Raw genomic sequence first — 18,174 nt, forward strand, 5'->3', positions numbered from 1 at the left:
TCCTCCCCACGACCACCGAGCTCTTCCCCCACGACCACCGAGCTCCTCCCCCACGACCGCCGAGCTCTTCCCCCACGACCGCCGAGCTCCTCCCCCACGACCGCCGAGCTCTTCCCCCACGACCGCCGAGCTCCTCCCCCACGACCGCCGAGCTCCTCCCCCACGACCACCGAGCTCCTCCCACACAACCACCGAGCTTCTCCCCCTCGACTTCATGCCCTTTGAAATCCCTTAGATCACGCCACCTTTGAAACGCGGGTCCGATGTTGACTCTGGTTTTTATCACGGTCACCGTCGCCATCTTTCTTTTTTTCCTTCTTTTCCACCGGTGTTTTCTTTTCCTTGGTTGTTTTGGACCTCCTTGTTTCGGTTTTTAACAAGGAATTGGAAGCTTGGTGCTACTTCCCTCCGCCTCCCCCCGTTATAGTGGAACGACCCGAGGGGGGAGGGGCTCTGTGTGTGCACGAACACAGCCCTGCGTGCTGATTGGACAGGATGATCCGGGGCACAGGATGATTTATGTTCTATCGAAGCGTAGTGTCGGCTTCAGTGAATATGATAAAAAAAATGTTGCTGACTGGGACTTTAATAACTATGCACAGTTTATAGTTAATAATGTCATAATGTTTTGATTGTGGACTACATACATTTTTGCACATTTACTGAGGTATCGGTCATTTACAAAAATGTATTTCTAAGTTTAAACGTGGTTTTCTGAGTGGGGACAGCACCCACCTCCTCTGTCACACTACCTGTAGGAATAGGTGTAGGTGTGCGTGTGTGTTGGTTTGTTTGTGTGCATGCTAGACCGAGACAAGGTAGGAGAAAGACGCTGACATTTCGCATCATCCCGGAGAACACAGGCTGGTTAGTCGGGGATGTTAGTCGAGCTCCTCCCCCACGACCACCGAGCTCCTCCCCCACGACCACCGAGCTCCTGCCCCACGACCACCGAGCTCCTCCCCAATGACCACCGAGCTCCTCCCCCACGACCACCGAGCTCCTCCCACACAACCACCGAGCTTCTCCCCCTCAACTTCATGCCCTTTGAAATCCCTTAGATCACGCCACCTTTGAAACATGGGTCCGATGTTGACTCTGGTTTTTATCACGGGCACCGTCGCCATCTTTCTTTTTTTCCTTCTTTTCCACCGGTGTTTTCTTTTCCTTGGTTGTTTTGGACCTCCTCGTTTCGGTTTTTAACAAGGAATTGGAAGCTTGGTGCTACTTCCCTCCGCCTCCCCCCGTTATAGTGGAACGACCCGAGGGGGGAGGGGCTCTGTGTGTGCACGAACACAGCCCTGCGTGCTGATTGGACAGGATGATCCGGGGCACAGGATGATTTATGTTGTTCTATCGAAGCGTAGTGTCGGCTTCAGTGAATATGATCAAAGAAATGTTGCCGACTGGGACTTTAATAACTATGCACAGTTTATAGTTCATCATGTCATAATGTTTTGATTGTGGACTACATACATTTTTGCACATTTACTGAGGTATCGGTCATTTACAAAAATGTATTTCTAAGCTTAAACGTGGTTTAAACATAATCCCAAGTAGAAGGCATCTTCTAATGCAACCCCGTCTCCTAGCAACAACTCTTTAAGTACATTAATTTGCAGCAGCAGGTACGTTTTGAAAATGTGTTCTCAATTGTTGTACTGAAAAACGTATTTGCCGGCCGGTTTATGATCAGAGATATAACTTGTGCAGAAACAGGAAGGAAGGAATTTCACTTTAATGTCACTTTCTTTATCTGATTCAACATCAGGAATTTGAAGGTTCAATTGACACACTTCATGAAGCAGGAAATTACTCATGCGGGGCTTTCTTAACCACTTTGACCTTTAAATCTACTACATGTGTAAACATTTGTTTAGGCAAGGCAAGGCAAGGCAACTTTATTTGTATAGCACATTTCATACACAAGGCAGACTCAAAGTGCTTCACATCATAAAACAAAGTGAGAAGAAAAAGAAAAAAAATAGAAGAATTAAAAGAAAATAATAAAAAAAAAATTAAAAATGCATTACAGAAAGAAAAGAGAATAAAAACATATTTGCAATAATTAAAAACAGTGCAGACATTAAAAGATTTAGCAGAAAGCTATGGTGAACATAAAAGTTTTCAGTCTAGTTTTAAAAGTGGTCAGAGTTGGGGCAAGTCTTACATCTTCAGGAAGTTTATTCCAGCCATTTGTTGCATAGTGACTAAATGATGCTCTCCTGTGATTGTTGTTTACTCTGGGAATCACTAACAGATTGGTCTCAGAAGATCTTAGTGGTCTAGAAGGCTTATGTAGTGGGAGCATATCAGTGATATACTTCGGTCCTAGACCATGTAGTGATTTATATGTGAGCAGGAGGATTTTGAAATCAATCCTCTGACATACAGGGAGCCAATGTAAGGATTTAAGAATTGGTGTAATGTGCTCACATTTTTTGGTCTTTGTAAGAACTCTAGCAGCAGCGTTCTGAACAAGCTGTAGCTGCCTGACAGTTTTTTTCGGAAGACCTGCAAGGAGACCATTACAGTAGTCTAGCCTACTAGTAATAAAGGCATGTACAAGTTTTTCTAAGTCTTGAGCTGACATGAGCCCTCTAAGTCTTGCTACATTTTTTAGGTGATAGTAGGCTGATTTTGTTACTGATTTAACGTGACTGTCATAATCCATAATAACCCCAAGATTTCTGGCTTTGTTTGAGGTTTTCAGGGACAGAGAGTGAAGGTGTTGAATTACTTTAAACCTTTCTTTTTTAGCACCAAAAACAATTATCTCAGTTTTGTCCTCATTTAGTTGTAGGAAGTTTTGGCACATCCAGTCTTTGACTTGCTCAATGCACTGGCACAGAAGATCTATGGGGCGATAGTCGTTTGGTGATAGTGCTACATAGATTTGGGTGTCATCGGCATAGCAATGGTGGTCAATGTTATTATTTTGCATGATTTGTCCTAGTGGGAGCATGTAGATGTTGAATAAAGTCGGCCCCAAGATTGAACCTTGGGGGACTCCACACGTTACATTGGTAGGTTCTGATACAAAGTCGCCAATGGAAACAAAATAGTTCCTATCTTGTAGATATGACTTGAACCAGCTTAAGACTGTGCCTGAGAGCCCCACCCAGTTTTCCAACCTGTCCTTCTCTGGGCTGTCACAACAGCAGCTTTTCTCCAGGGTGCCTTTTGCTTACCAGAAATTGTTTTAACCGTAGCAGGTGCAATGACATCTATGACATTCAGAATTTTGGAATTGAAGATGTTTACAAGATCATCAGCATGACATGGGTTTAGAGGTGGTAACGAGGAGATGACATTTTTAAAGAGTACATTGGCATGTTCATTGATGTACCGCTTTTTGACCTTATTTGATTCTGTTTGTGTGTCAGGAATGAAAGAAATATTAAAGAAAACACAGAAGTGATCAGACAATGAAGGATCAGTCACAGTTTAGCTGTTGGTTATAATGAGTCTTTCATTCACTAAATATGTGGCAAATCTTACTAATGCTGTCGTCTTCACAGCTAAAATTCATGCAATTTATGTGAGACTTTTCTTGTCTAAAGAACCCCCCATCCCAGGTTTTCACTTGAAGTTTGAAATATTCTTTTTAAACTTTACAAAACATATGTGTGAAGCTGATATTGTCTCTTTCATTAAGAAAGTAGACTTTGCAGAGAGAACAGCGTTGGGAATGCCATACGCGTGTCACATTTGAGTGTAAATCCTCATCACACATCAGCTCCATTTAGATCAAAAGCACAGTGAAGCAAAAGTCCCTTGTCACAGTTTCTTGGCTGTTTACTCTGACAGTGACCCATAAACGTGGGAGATGATAAACCACCTACAACAAACATGAATGTGTCACTGAGGGGCCGCACCAAACACTTTTTTTTATGTGTCACCATAAACCTACACATTAGGTGACAGATTCCTTTACATTTCTTTTTTTTAATTCTACCTACTTGCTTTTTACCTTTACTTTTATTCTCATATTGGGGGAATTGAAGGCAGACAAACAATATGAAACTAAAAAATGCAACACCAAGTTGGATGGCTTTTCAGTTTCACCGTGCGTGCAATACTCTTTAGCATCCACAAATGGAGCCACCTACACCAAAGACTCCTTCCTCCTCTTGGCCTCACAGAAAACTACAGAAGAGAATAAAAAAAACCACCCAGTCAACCATGTCCCTCAGAGAGGAGCAGCACATTCATCTGGACTCCGAGGGTGCAACACACACTGGGTAAGACAACATTTCATTCACAGTTCCTCTCTCAAATGTTGTTTTATAGTGTATTTATAATCGTTTTTGCTCAAATCTCCAAACTATGCAAGTGTGTGTGTACCGGGGAATTCATGGATGTTATTTTTATTTGTTTCAATGAATGAAGCCAGACCAGCTAAAGTTTTAGTATTTCTGCAGTTTTTTCCTCAGGGTCATAATAACAACAACAAATAACGACACGGTTTGGATTAAATCTTTGAGCTTCCATATAGTGTTCAAAAGTCAAATTCACCATTTATTAAAGTGCAGGTAAACAGATTTAACAAGATTTATTTACTGAGTAATTAATCAAATAGTAACTTTTATGAGCCACTCAGTACAAACGAGGATGTGATGTAGAATCACATACTTGATATATTCAGTCATCAAAGATACATGAAAGATGCTGCTGTCCAATATGATTTAAAATGGGTTCCAGAGACATGCTGCTCAGAGATATGGTTTTCTACCTCACACGTTCTCTTATAATTGATTGGAAAGGGGCAAAAATACAAAATAAATATAACATTACACGATGATACATCTAGTGATTAACTTGCAAACACGTAGTCCTTTCCCTGTCATACATGCTGTACCTGAAATGAATGGAGTTAGCTCCGCCTAGCGCTCCTGGCGTTTACTGTGGAACGTCAAGCAGTCGGACAAGTATGCAAAACATGCTCCTGGAAATTTCCAGCAGACCAACATGACATCTTCCTTTAAAGGTTTAGAGTTTAATTAACAGCCACTTGGCACACGATTCTGCATCACTGAAACGTCAGCTGTCTCTGATAAAGCCACTCCCACTGAGGTCAAATCATAAAACTCTATATAAGAAGTGGACATAGTTGGTTGGTGTACTACCTTGAGTTGGTCATTTTGGCCGTCGCAACCTTACTGGATCTGGATCCATCTGGATTCTGGTGTGAGGGCGTTAACAACGTTAGCTTCATAATTCAAGGTCAACTTTACAGCTTATTGCATTGGTAGAGACCTGTCAATCAGCAGGTAAGCCCCGCCCCCTTAAGCATCCCCTGCGTTCTGGTCTGTTGGACTCTAAATGGACCATAATGTACTAAATGAACATCATGCTGGATTGAAGAAGACATGAAACGTAGTTTGAAACTTAGTAAAAGACAAAGCTTAATGGTCATAATTTTTATTTTCTCTAAAATATATTACATATTTCGGGCATCAAACAGTTATTTCAATGAAAGCAACTTTTAGAGGGAAAATTCTCTTTGGTGGAACTGCTATCAACTCATATCTGACATCTGAAATGTATGTGTACTAATCATCAAAGCCTTTTTGTGGATGTCTCACTGGAACAAAAACATTTTCCTCAGATCTTTTTTCATTTGACGAAGCGCCGACGCCTCGTTGAAATGGGACAGTGTAGAAAGAGAGAGAGAGTCGTGACATCAAACCTGGGACGTCGTGGTTTATATAGCATATCGGCTACCAAGGTGCTCCAAAGAGACTCTGCTGGTTTAATCTTCAGAAAGGAACAGTGTGTAAGATTTAGTGGCATCTAGTGATTACAAGCTGACCCCAGTCGCCCCTCCCTTACCAAGCGTGTCGGGTAACGTCCAGTCTACTGTAGCTCAAACACGACCCACTGCCGCGTACCTCATAAAACCCCACTTCAGAACGCCGTGCCTGTCCCTACAAGCTGCAGCAGATGTCAGCAATAAACCTGCATTAAAAGTTGCATTACAGCTTTAATTAAAATCAACCACAATCTCCTCAAGTGTGACAAAACTAAACGTGTGTTTCTACTGTTTTTGACAGGATGGAGGGTAAATCAAGGTACTCTAGCAAGTACCTGCTGCTGCAGGTGTGGTGCGGCCTCCTGACTGTGGCCATGGTGGTTATGGCTGCACTTTTCATTTCAATCAAACCAAAGTCAACCGAGGTCAGTACATCTGCGACGGGAGAAGGGGAAATTACATTTTGATTGATATTCACTGCTCCGGCGGCTGCTGCAGGTGCCATCAGTTACCCAGCAGTTTACTTTAACCACTGAATACTAATGCAGTCGGAAACACTGTGGACTGTTAGACTGCATCATTTTTTTTTGTCATGTCGCTGATACAAGAACTGTGTTCTCGTAATCGTCTGCCGTCACATGTGAAGCCATGTCTCACGTAAAACTTCCACTGATGTCACAAAAAAAACATAAGTAATGTGTAAATTGATTAATATTACATACTTCCATGTGTTTTATGGCGTCACACAGTGCTTCCTATCTAATCTCTGACTCCCAGTAGCGGCCTCTAGGTGGCAGCGATGCCATCTAGCAGCAGGATAAGAGCTATGATTGTGCACTTACAGGGTGGATACAATAACAGAACACCTGTCCATTTAGAATGTAATTCAATAGAAACAGCAAACTACAACCACAAAGGTACAACCGAGTTTGAATCAACACCACTTTGACGCAGTTGTATTTACTGTAAAGACTGTATTTTCCAGATACATAAAAAAAGACATGTTACTGTATTAGTTGACCTCATAAAACCCTCCAAAATGCCCATTTCCCACCAAAAGTTGATCATTTGAAGACTCGTGGTTTCCGCTGAATGCAAAATGTTTTCTATCTTTTCCAGGCAGAAGTCCCCACACTGAAGCCAGATAGTGTCAGTCCAACAGTTCCAACAGGTACATTGATCACTGTTCACTTCAATCAATACTATTTAAAGCAGTCGACCCCAAAGGCCGGGTCGGGACCCACAGGACCCGCCGGAGACTTTGTTGTTGGTCGCCAAAATAAATTCCGTCTTTTATTTAACGTTTATGTCTGCAGTACCCGTTTGAGCCACACGGGGGAGCCTGAATGTTAGTATTAATCTGATAATTATAGCCTATATATATAACTCTAATATGAAAGGCTAGCATTCATTGTGTTTGTTTTACTGATGAGAGGAAAAGAATGATAACTGAAATGGCAGTAAAAGTGACCATGAAGGTTTGTTATAAAGCAACAAATTCGCTCTTATCACGATTCATAAGAATGAAGCAGGATTTTACTCACAACCTGTCTTTTGCAGGCAACCCTGCTGGGGCTCCCTTGAGGTCAATAGGTAAGTTAGATGTGTTGTTTCTAATATCTCAAATTTTTACCAAGAAATTACAACAAATTCAAATTCAAAGTAAATTAATGGCAGAACTGAAAAAGTGAACATTTGCACGGTGACGTCGTGGTCAAATAGCCTCTAAATGAATTTGTTTTTCAGGATCCTCTCTCTCATACATCCAGTTGGACGTGAAGTGTAAGTCCTCTTCTCGTTTACATCCATCACTTCTTCTTGTGTGTGTCAAGAAGACCGGTATATTTCTAGATAGCTGTGTACAATGTGTGTCTACGTTACTACACTACTCATGTCTGTGGTTGGGTTTTTTACGAGCGTGAGAGAAAAATCTAAAACATCTTCGGAGGCGTATGTTGTACTTTAAAAATCCTCAGTTTGTTTCTGTGAAAACCTGGCCAAGCATTAACAATGAGATGTCAAACTGTGAGTTTTTTCCCCCCATCAATGACGGCAGAAACTTTTTCCAACTTTCTAAAAAAAACCCATCAGCTTCAAAGAGCGAGTACTTCTTTCTAGAGATGTCATTTCACACTGACTTTCACAGAGAGGAACTACATTTAAAAAAAGAAACAGAGGTGTCCAAAATGTCTCAAAATGCAAGATGTGTTTCGAGTACAAGCCCACCCTTCTCTCACACTTGGACGCCTACGGATGCGACGGGTGCAACAGGTTCAGACATGTTCCCCGGGAGCTGCTGAAAGTCATTCCGAGAAACGTAGGAAGTCTTTAAGTGAAGCACATGATGACACGGCAGGCTGAGAGGAAGTGGCTGCAACGAAGAGTAAATAACAACAAGATAACTCCCGATTTCTATTCTTTAACAACGTTTTTTAAGTAAGAAATTCGCATTCAGTTGTAAATTGTTGTACTACTTTTACGCTTGGAAGTAACAGCATATTTGCCAATTATTATTATAAGAGACACACAATTCACCTTCAGACACACAGTCTGAGATTGATATACAGCCCTGTCATGTTTCCAGTCTCATCCTGCTCCTCCCACCACACTGCCTTCTGCCTTTGTGAAGTGGGTTCCAAAAAACCTCAACAAACCTGACGCGGCGCTGTAATGTGGGCTGCAGCGACTTAAGGTAGAATTACCACAGCAGCTACAGAAACAGACATCAGACGCTTTGCCGTGGGATGCTTGGTCTGCCAAAACTGAAGGAGATCAGTCGCTAATCGTGAGGTCGACTTTGTTTACCTGGTGTCTTTGTTCAAGTCCGGGTAAAAAGTTTGAGAGTGAATGTTTCAAACGGCCTCGCTAGATGATAGAACTACAATCTGAGCCAAAGTTTGGTGGGTAAGGTGAACATGCTTGTATAGCTGAGTAAAATATCAGATTAGCAAAAGAATTGCTGCTCGATTATCCGTCTGTGTTGAGCAGACAAAACAAAAAACAGCCACACTATTTTAAACCCATTCATTTGTGAGCTTTAACTAAACAAAAGAAACAAAGTGAGAAAAGTTTTCCCTGCTTGAACAATGCACATTATTGTGTTATTTGTTGTTGACGAAACCAAGTAACCATAACAACCACTCACGAAATAGCGGGAAATTTGTGAAATAACCCGGTAAAGAAAAATACAGCGATATATGGCAACTACATTTCAAACATGCTACAAAAAAAATTTCCCTCATATTCCAGAGGTTCACGATCACACTGAATCAAATCTCTTACAGCTCCGATCGATAACTCATGGAGAGACTCACCCCTGAGGTGTAACTTCTGCTCCCTGGTCCTGCGCAACAACTCCATCCACTGCTCGGAGGCTGGCATCTTCGTCATCTACGCCCAGGTCACCTTCATCAACCACCCGGAAAGTGAGAGACCAAGAGAGACCAAGTCTGTGGTTATAAAGAGAAATGCCATGTCAGATAAAGCTTTAAATCGGCTGGTTGAGGGGACCTTCCCAGCCACAACGGAGGGCTCTGTGTGGCTGGCCAAGATCGTCAGCCTGGCGAACGGAGACAGCATCAGCTTAGATATCATAGGGGAACATCTAAACGAGAGCACGTTGACATTCTGGGGCGCCTATAAGCTTCGTTAGCAAGGCAGCGCTTCAGGATTTGTTGCTATACAAGAGAGAGTCATTGGGGGTTGGACTTGTATGTTATTAGGAGGCCTTTATGACAGTTTGTAAAACAGAAGCTGGTCATCTCCTTGCTTTTTTATTTTGTCCCGGTTATTTAACAGAAAATGTGATAAAACTTTTTTTTTTTTTAAATCGTGGAAAATTAATCGTGAGAATCGGTTTTGACCGCAGATCCACGATTTGAATAAAAGGCTTCATCTTCACATCATGTTGACCTTTGCACAAAACTATCTTAGATAAAACACCGTACTGTATGAGTTGTCTCTACACTGAAGTATGCCAGCTAGGTTCTGACTATTTGATGGTGCTTGTAAAATGTTAAGCTAACCGGAACTGTAAATTAATGGAAACGGCGACTGTCCGGGGTATGACTGTGTTTGTTTCCAATGGTCTGGTCTTGTGTAATTTATGGAATATGATGTTACTGGTTTGATATCAAAAGGAGGGGAGAGAAATGAACAATTATTAATAAACTGTATTATTTGACGAACACTGAGCCAATTCACGACTTTTTATCTGCACCACACGGTGGTTACTGAGTATCCAACAGCCTGATGCCTCCTTCTAATCATCAACCAATTCAAAATAACAATTAAACAAAGGCAAGGCAACTTTATTTATATAGCTCCTTTCATACACAAGGCGGACTCAAAGTGCTTCACATCATAACATATACAATAAAGTGAAAAAATAGAAGAATTAAAAGAAAAAGCAGGCAAAATTAAAATGCATTACAGAAAGACAAGGAGAATAAAAACACATTTGCAATACAATGGACAATTAAAAAAAACAGTGCAAATGTAAAAAGATTTAGCAGAAAGCTAAAGACGTACGCCTAAAAAAAAGAGAAGATTTAAAAAAAAAAAAAAAAAATACCCCGCCAACACAAAGTGTAGTGTTACTCATCTGGCTGCCCTGAGGCGAACACTGTACACACATGAAGTACAGTAAGTTTAGCTGCAGCAGCAACAGGTGCAGAGCAGGAAGCCACATATTTGGTGCAACACATGCTCACCCTGCTTCCCCTTGACAAACACTTCCACGGACATTTGAACTCAAAACGCCCTGTGATCCGACTCCTTGGAGGCTCTCATGCAATAAGCCAATTGCTCGTTGTATATCTGAACTACTGAACACTAATTAAGCTGCTGGTTTGTCCCGACACCAAACAAACCTGAGCGATTTCCTGTTTGATAGTGGATTCTAAACCAACCTGTGATTCATTTGCTGAACTGAACACAGATCAATCAATGCAGCCGGCATTAAAGAGCTCATGAACCCAGAAGGGCTATTTTAAATTCTTTTAATGTGAGTAATTTGGTGAAATGTTGTGGGAGAACCCCGATGTATCTTTAGAAGATGAAGTCAGTCGACAGCTTGTGCTGTGAGGCTTTTCTTCACCACAAATGTATTAATAATTGGAATTTTTGTTGTATCGACTGTACACTGCCCTCAAAAATCAAAAAAGTATCAAAAAGTCAAAAGTATTAAGTCTATAAATATTATAGTAGTCAACCTCATGGTGGCGCTACAAGAGGAGTTGGTAATGGATGAAAGTTAGTAGGATTCATCCCCTGGGAACAATTAATATTTAAACATTATCGCAATCCATTGCATCGTTGTTGAGATATTTCATTATTGTAATTAGAATGATCAGGTATCTGTATGAATTTATCTTTCTGACCATATTACTTTTACTCCCTACCTTTTAAAACAAACGTGTACTTTCTACTCACATTTTCAAAACAGACTCATTACTTTAGTTTTAATACATTTGAGAGGAATTCTTTTAATTATATTTTTTAATTATTAATATGATTCAGTGAGCAAAAAAAAAACAGTAGAAATGTCCTTCATACGGATACTTTTTACTTTGAGTAGATTTCCTGTACTTTAAAAGTATGTGTACTTCTACTTGAGTACAGAATGTCTCACCTGACATCCTTTGATCATTCCTGATCATTTTAACCTGAACTCAATCCTGAACACTGACCTGAACGTCTTTCCCCGCCTTCCAAGATGACTTTATGTCTAAAAAACATAAATCAATCCTCACAAAGATGTATGTTCATGATTGCTCAAATTCACCCATGAAGACACACCCGCATTCAGCATGGAAGTTGAATTCATTTCTGCCTGATTCACCCACTTTGTGGCCAAGACTTTGTAAATAAGTGACTTGGCTTCAGGTGATGTGGAAACATTCCCTTTGCGATGCCCACACTTGCCCTTCACCTGTTCACACGACCCGTGGGCCGCTTGAAGTTCGGGATTTGGAGTAGGCGGGCAGCATGACGTCACCCCCAACAGGTATTTTAGGATTCCAACCTTCCTCAGGCATTCTCCACAACACTTGTCCCTTTGTTGTCGAGTGCCTTTGTAGTACTGGGAAGATAGTTTGGCTCTGATGACATTTTGAGTTTTACCCAGAAACACAAATAGTCTTTGTGTCTGAATAAAAAAAAAGAAAAAGAAAAACATACTTAAACAAAAATTAACGGAGGGGACAAGATAAGACGTGAAGAAAGTTAATGCACTTCTGGTGGTAATGAGGGGATGATTAGCATAAGATATTGTTGTATGTATTTGAAACATTCCTCCCTCTAATAGCTTCTTCTGTGTTTTTATAGTACTGTCAAATACAGCAGACTTGTATTAGTATTCACAAAGCTTATCTTGCAAGTTGAAATGTTATTAAATAGTTTCACACAGCAAAACAAAATATACTTTTTATAGGGTGCAATTATATTTACATATATATATGCCGGGGTGGGAGCCATACAGACATCTTCTACTTAATTAAATGTGGCAATATTTCAATGCAAGTAAGTTCTAAATCCATAATTTCACTTGAAAGGTGCTTAACGTGAAATACAGAGCAGATCTATTACTTTCCGAAGGTTCTCAACATGGCACTGGCTGAGCCAGCGGCTCGCAGCTAACAGTGCTGACAGTGCAAACAACCACAACAGTATTGGCAGAGCTAACAGTGCTTCCCTGAGGGGGAGCGGCATTTTATTATTGCAGCCTTAACAACTGACTGGGAAGTAGAATTTTAACACATAAGAATGTATAATGTTTTATAAGCTCATCATGCTTTGAATGTGAAATATTTAATGCAAATAAGTACAAGTACTGTACCTCAAAATCTACAGTAATTTGAACTGTATTTTTGATGGGAAATAGTATTTTATCAACCCCAAAGCAGCCAAGTCACACACGAGATGAATACAATTTTAAAATCGAATTATTTAACAAATAACTAAAATCGACATAAGTTCTCAGCTATGCAAATGACTGTGATGATTAAGATCTGCATCAAGAAGCCAAGACACGGATCATGTGTTCCTGCCTTCCTGCCTCGCGTCCATCACCATTAAGCTCATTTTAGCTTTTATTAGGAATAAGGAAAGTATGTGTTTGTATTGCATGCAATACTACAAAAGAAGGGGAAACACGTTGCTCACCACTTCCTCTGTCTTGTCAGTGATGATATTCCCTAATGTAAATCATCTGACTTTAAGTCATGGTGACAGGATGTACTTCCTGTATTCAACACGATTTCATTCTGTATATTCTAGGGCTTCTTTAATTCTAGCTTAAGTCACATGTACGGGTTGTTTAATCAACTGCTCAACATGTGACAGCGTTAACCACCTGAAAGAAATAACAAACAGCTGGACTAGTCGGGGAAGATTTGAAATGATGTATTTCTTAGAATCGAGCTGTAACTTTTGAGCTTCCAGTCTGATGAAAGAGGACGAAGTGTGGATAAAGTTACAGTCGTTTCCACTACTGCATCACTTGCAAAAGCAAAAATCAACAAACTTTTTGCAGTAACTTTGCTGCAACTTCGTAGCCACAAAGATCAACAAGGCAACAAGCGTAGGAGGAATCGACTGACAAATCTATTACCTTAACATTACAGAAACAGACCTCAGGCTGTGATGTGACATTTGACTCCCCAGGAACTTGGTAAATCTGAAAACAACGCTCTCTGCCTCCCTCAAAAAAATACTGCTAGGATGCACTTTAGCAAGGCATTTTACCACAGACTTATACTACTAAAATCAGCAGAAACTTTTGCACGCACAAAAGGTCAAAGAGAGTAAACCCTTCTGTAACACTAATGTCTTAGTCACACTGAAAAAGTCTTCGTGACACAGTATGTCCAAATTCATCATCAAACTGTCTCACATCACAACACTGTATCTAGGATGAAGCAGCTTTCAGCAGCAGCCTGTTAGGGAAGTGCCCTAGCATGTATATATATATTTTGTATTTCCTTTTGTTATTTGCATGTTCCTCTTTTGCTGATGTAACCCTGTACATTTCCCCACTGAGTGACTTATAAAGGATTATCTTATTGTATGTGACGTTGTCAGTTGCTCGTATGTGAGTAGTATGTGACTACAGCAACTCTCTCCTGGCTGGACTCCCGGCCTCGGCGACTAAACCTTTGCAGCGCATCCAGAACGCTGCAGCACGCCTTGTCTTCAATCTACCCAAATTCTCCCATGTGACCCCCCTCCTCCGTGACCTCCACTCTACATAGCATGACCCACTAACACCCCCCCCCCCCCCCCCCAAAAAAAACAAACAAAACAAAAAGCACTTCTATGTTCTTACCTGTAGCACTTTGATCATAGCATTGTTGTTCTTAAGGTTTGTTTGCTGAACAGCTACTACTTTACTCAGACGAGGACCTAACACTTGTTTCTATTTTTTAGCTCTTACTTTATCACCAATGATATGTTGTGGTTTCTTTCTTTGGACAAATGTACTTATTGTAAGTCGCTTTGGACAAAAGCGTTTGCTAAATGCCCTAAATGTAAATGTTAATGTAATGAGTCAATCAAAAATGCTGCCAAATGTTCAATTCTATGTGGGAAAATCTTTAAATAAAAAGAAGAAGCATGTATTGCATAACTGAGTTCTGGGCTGTGTATTTCTTCTATTTGGGGGAGTAGAATATTTGTTTCACAATTTCAAACATCACACGATGTTTTGTAGATAGTTAGGTTAATCAAAGGTCATCCAGACATTTGGATTATTAACAGCTTAGTTGTTTTAAGAAAAATATGTTATCGGACTAGAATCAGTATCGGCAGATACTCAGGGTCGAGGTATTGGACATGAAAAAGTCTTATCATGTCATCTCTAGTAGTTACAACTGGCCCTAGGGCTCACTATTATGACGGGCCACAGTGCAGGCTGGTTATTAAGGAGCACACACACACACACACACACACACACACACACACCATGAGGCACGCACCATAATTATATTTTACCTATACGGTGAAGTAGGCTTTTGTATCAGTAATATAGAGAGGTCTAGCTTCCATATATCGTCTCGATGATCAAACAGAGGCTTGACATTAGGCATCATACATATTACCCACAAATCATGGATGCATATCTGTATATGAGAAAAATTCCAAGGAAAACAAAAACATATCAACTCAAGAACTGACTCACCAAAACAAGGACACAATGTAGCATAAATGACACTTCTTCTTCTTCTTCTTCTTCTTCTTTCAGCAAATGTGTTTTTTTTCCCAAGATGCCAATCTGAATAAATTGCAAATGGTTTGCCAAATGTTTGCCAAAACATTATTGTTTACTTCAAATAAATTAGTCATTCTTAAACTGAAACTATTTATTTGCTTGGTTATTGTTTTAGTTGTCATTCAAATTACATTTTAATATATGTGTATGTCCCGTGAATCTGTGAACCTAGTCCTTTTTACCTTCTTTTATTTAATAACAATAACGATGTCTATCATTTCTGTATTATTTGTCACTTTATTATTAACTGCGTCAGTGTGTTGAATGGTCAGAAACCTTTTTGATTTATGCTAACCCTCCGGAGTTAGCTAGCCCTGCGCCACAGTTACCATGGTGATCTAGCTTCGTGACACCGGAAGTCTGGAGCTAAAATAGCTAACTAGCTTAACCCGCTAATCTCGAACTACATGGCGGCCGGCACATAGGCAGGGTTGCCAACTCTCACGCTCCTGGCGTGACTGCGCTCCTGGCGTGACTGCGCTCCTGGCGTGACTGAGCTCCTGGCGTGACTGCGCTCCTGGCGTGACACTAATTACGCTTTCACGATCAGTCTCACGCCAGGAGCGTGAGAGTTGGCAACCCTGTGACGTAGCAGCTAAACGGTCAAACGTCTCCTAACGTTGCTCCAACGAGGTTGCTCCGTGTGTAACGTTTAAAGTCCTCCCCCGTCAATTTAAGGGATGATACGTTACAGCTGTGTTTACGGCCAAAATACGGCAATGTAGGCTTAATAATCGATATTTAGTTTGGCTTTTAAACGATTAATATTATCTACATTAATTGATTAATCATTTAGTATGTCCAAAAATATCCATCACCGTTTCTCAAAGTCCAAAAATATATTGTTTTGTCAGTCAAACAAAAATTAATACCATTATTAAACCAAGTTATGTGGATGTAAAACTAGTGAAAACCCATAATAATGAAAGTATTAATCCCTCATTGCTCAGGGAAACAAAAAAAGTGTTTCTTTAGGTCAAAGTTGAGGCAGGAAGTCAATGAATAATTACCTTCAGGTTTATGATCAGTAATTAAAATGTTCCCCTTCTGACCTGTTTGATAGAGATGTTTTCATGTCTACTGACCTCAGAAATTAACCTATTGAATAATGTTGCTGGTAAAAAGTGATCATAACAACTCTAAAAATAAAACCCCAGTTGTAACAAACCAGAATGAGCCTCTCCTTTAAAAATACAATGGATCTTTGTCGGTTTCTGATGTATTACAGATGCTGTGGGAAGCATATAGACACACACACACACACACACACACACACATATATATATATATATATATATATATATATATATATATATGGTACATCCTAAATTAGTGAAAATTCTGCAGCTGAAAGGATACAACAAAACTGATGTAGAAGTTCAGTTTAAAAACAACAAATTTCCCAAGGACTGGAAGCAGTGGCGTCATCGTTATATTCATAGCACACATACACACATTTAAACACATATTATGGGCTCTATTTAATAACTCCTGCTCAGACAAACATTGCGTGCAGGAAATGCCTTATCTCCTCTCACATGACTCTTATCTTGAAGGCACTTCCTCCCACCAAACCCATATTTGTCATAAACTTCTTATCAGTTATCTGAGGCGATTATTTAACCTGTAAACAGTCTGAGTTTGGAATCAGTTAATTTCATGGTTATGGCAAACACCTTACCTAATCTATTGGTTTTCTATGACCTCCGTATATAGAAGAAAACAAGCAGGTAAAACCCCTAATATAAGGTGTATACTTTAGAGGGGGAAATGGAGGTTTGTAGGCCACCAGATTAGTCTGCGGCAGCGGAAGCCGGCTCACATTTGAAACCTCATTTTGTCCCAGTTTGTTCCCTCTCACATCAGCGGCTCCCCCTTAAACCCACACACGGCAACACTGCAGAGATAATGATGAGAAGGGAACCTAAATCTCCTTGATGTGGCTTTAAAAAAAAAAAAAAAACTGGCACCTGTGATTGTGTCACCACTCCAATCTGAAAATGAAACTCGTGGCATAAACGCTGCATTTACTTCGCCTACAACAAGCATCCTTCCTCCACTTCCTGCCTCCCCCAGGGAGCCCCCGCCAACCTTCCTTCCTTCACTTCCGCTCCTCTTTCCCTCGCTGCTTTCCCTCCTGCCCTGATGTAATCTCTGTCTGGCTGCTGTGCGGCTGAGCTCCACTGCTCCACTGCGCGATGACCGCACAATCCTGGGATTTCATGATGCAATCCAAGAGCAAAAATAAAAAGAACAAAAGAGGGAATTTTTTTTTTAAAGTGTTGAAGATATCACAGGGAATGAGCTGGCGTGTGTCACCGCTCGATTAGGCGAGGGTTGATAGTGATGCGGGCACACGGGGAGAGGGAAAGGGCACCCAGATATGAGGGCTCAAACTGGGGGAGCTTTAGTTACCCGTTCTATATTCCCCCGGCTGCATGAAAAGAGCCAATTGTCTCACGGAGAAATCCAGTGGGAGTTTGTGAGGTACATAATACAGATGACCTCTGACTGGGAAAGCGTGTGTGTTTTCTCCGCTTTGAGAGGCTCAACAGAATGTGAAGAGGGATGGAAATTGCAGCGAGGTATAATGGTCATTTTGTCATTTTTTTAAATTTATAACAATTTTAGTCATTTTCACACAAAAAAAGAGACAACTTTGTGCCCATATTGTTATCATCCTCATCCTGATATGACATTTTTTTTGTTTTTTTCGGCAGTGAAGACGATCTATTTCTTCCATTTCCTGCTCTTTTCATCGCATATATATCCTTAAATGTGTCCATCGACAGTTATGAATCACTTCTCAACTTTTCAGACTAAATTGAAATATGACAATCCTTTGACATGAATGTGGTTGAATGATGAGCATTTAAACCCCCATGCGATCTCCAACGCTGCTTATTTCAAAATGTGAGGGGCGATGACCAAGATGATTTTCCAACTAAATTAAACTTCTAGATTTGTATGTGTCACACTTGTTTCTGATTTAATTCGACGTGTAGACGACTAATCATTTTTTTGAGAGAATAAAATTAGACTGTACATGACATTACTGTACACAGTCACCGGATCTCATAACCGAGAACTTCTTCCAGCTAATCTAGGTATGAATAATCAAGAAAAGGTGGGTGAGAGCAGCAGGAACTGC

At 40.5% G+C, this 18,174-nt stretch overlaps 1 protein-coding gene across 1 annotated transcript; it reads left to right on the forward strand.

The window, feature by feature from the left end:
- Positions 1 to 1,366: 1,366 nt before the first annotated feature.
- lta (lymphotoxin alpha (TNF superfamily, member 1)) lies at positions 1,367 to 9,936 on the forward strand. Its single transcript, XM_084026707.1, has 7 exons — positions 1,367 to 1,880; positions 3,452 to 4,244; positions 6,057 to 6,180; positions 6,875 to 6,926; positions 7,316 to 7,348; positions 7,502 to 7,537; positions 9,040 to 9,936. The coding sequence occupies exons 2-7, from the start codon at positions 4,099 to 4,101 to the stop codon at positions 9,405 to 9,407; spliced, it is 759 nt and encodes a 252-aa protein (XP_083882833.1). The 5' UTR covers positions 1,367 to 1,880; positions 3,452 to 4,098; the 3' UTR covers positions 9,408 to 9,936.
- Positions 9,937 to 18,174: the final 8,238 nt, after the last annotated feature.

The sequence above is a fragment of the Eutrigla gurnardus genome (assembly GCF_963514095.1).
Source record: "Eutrigla gurnardus genome assembly, chromosome: 14".
Lineage (NCBI taxonomy): Eukaryota > Metazoa > Chordata > Actinopteri > Perciformes > Triglidae > Eutrigla > Eutrigla gurnardus.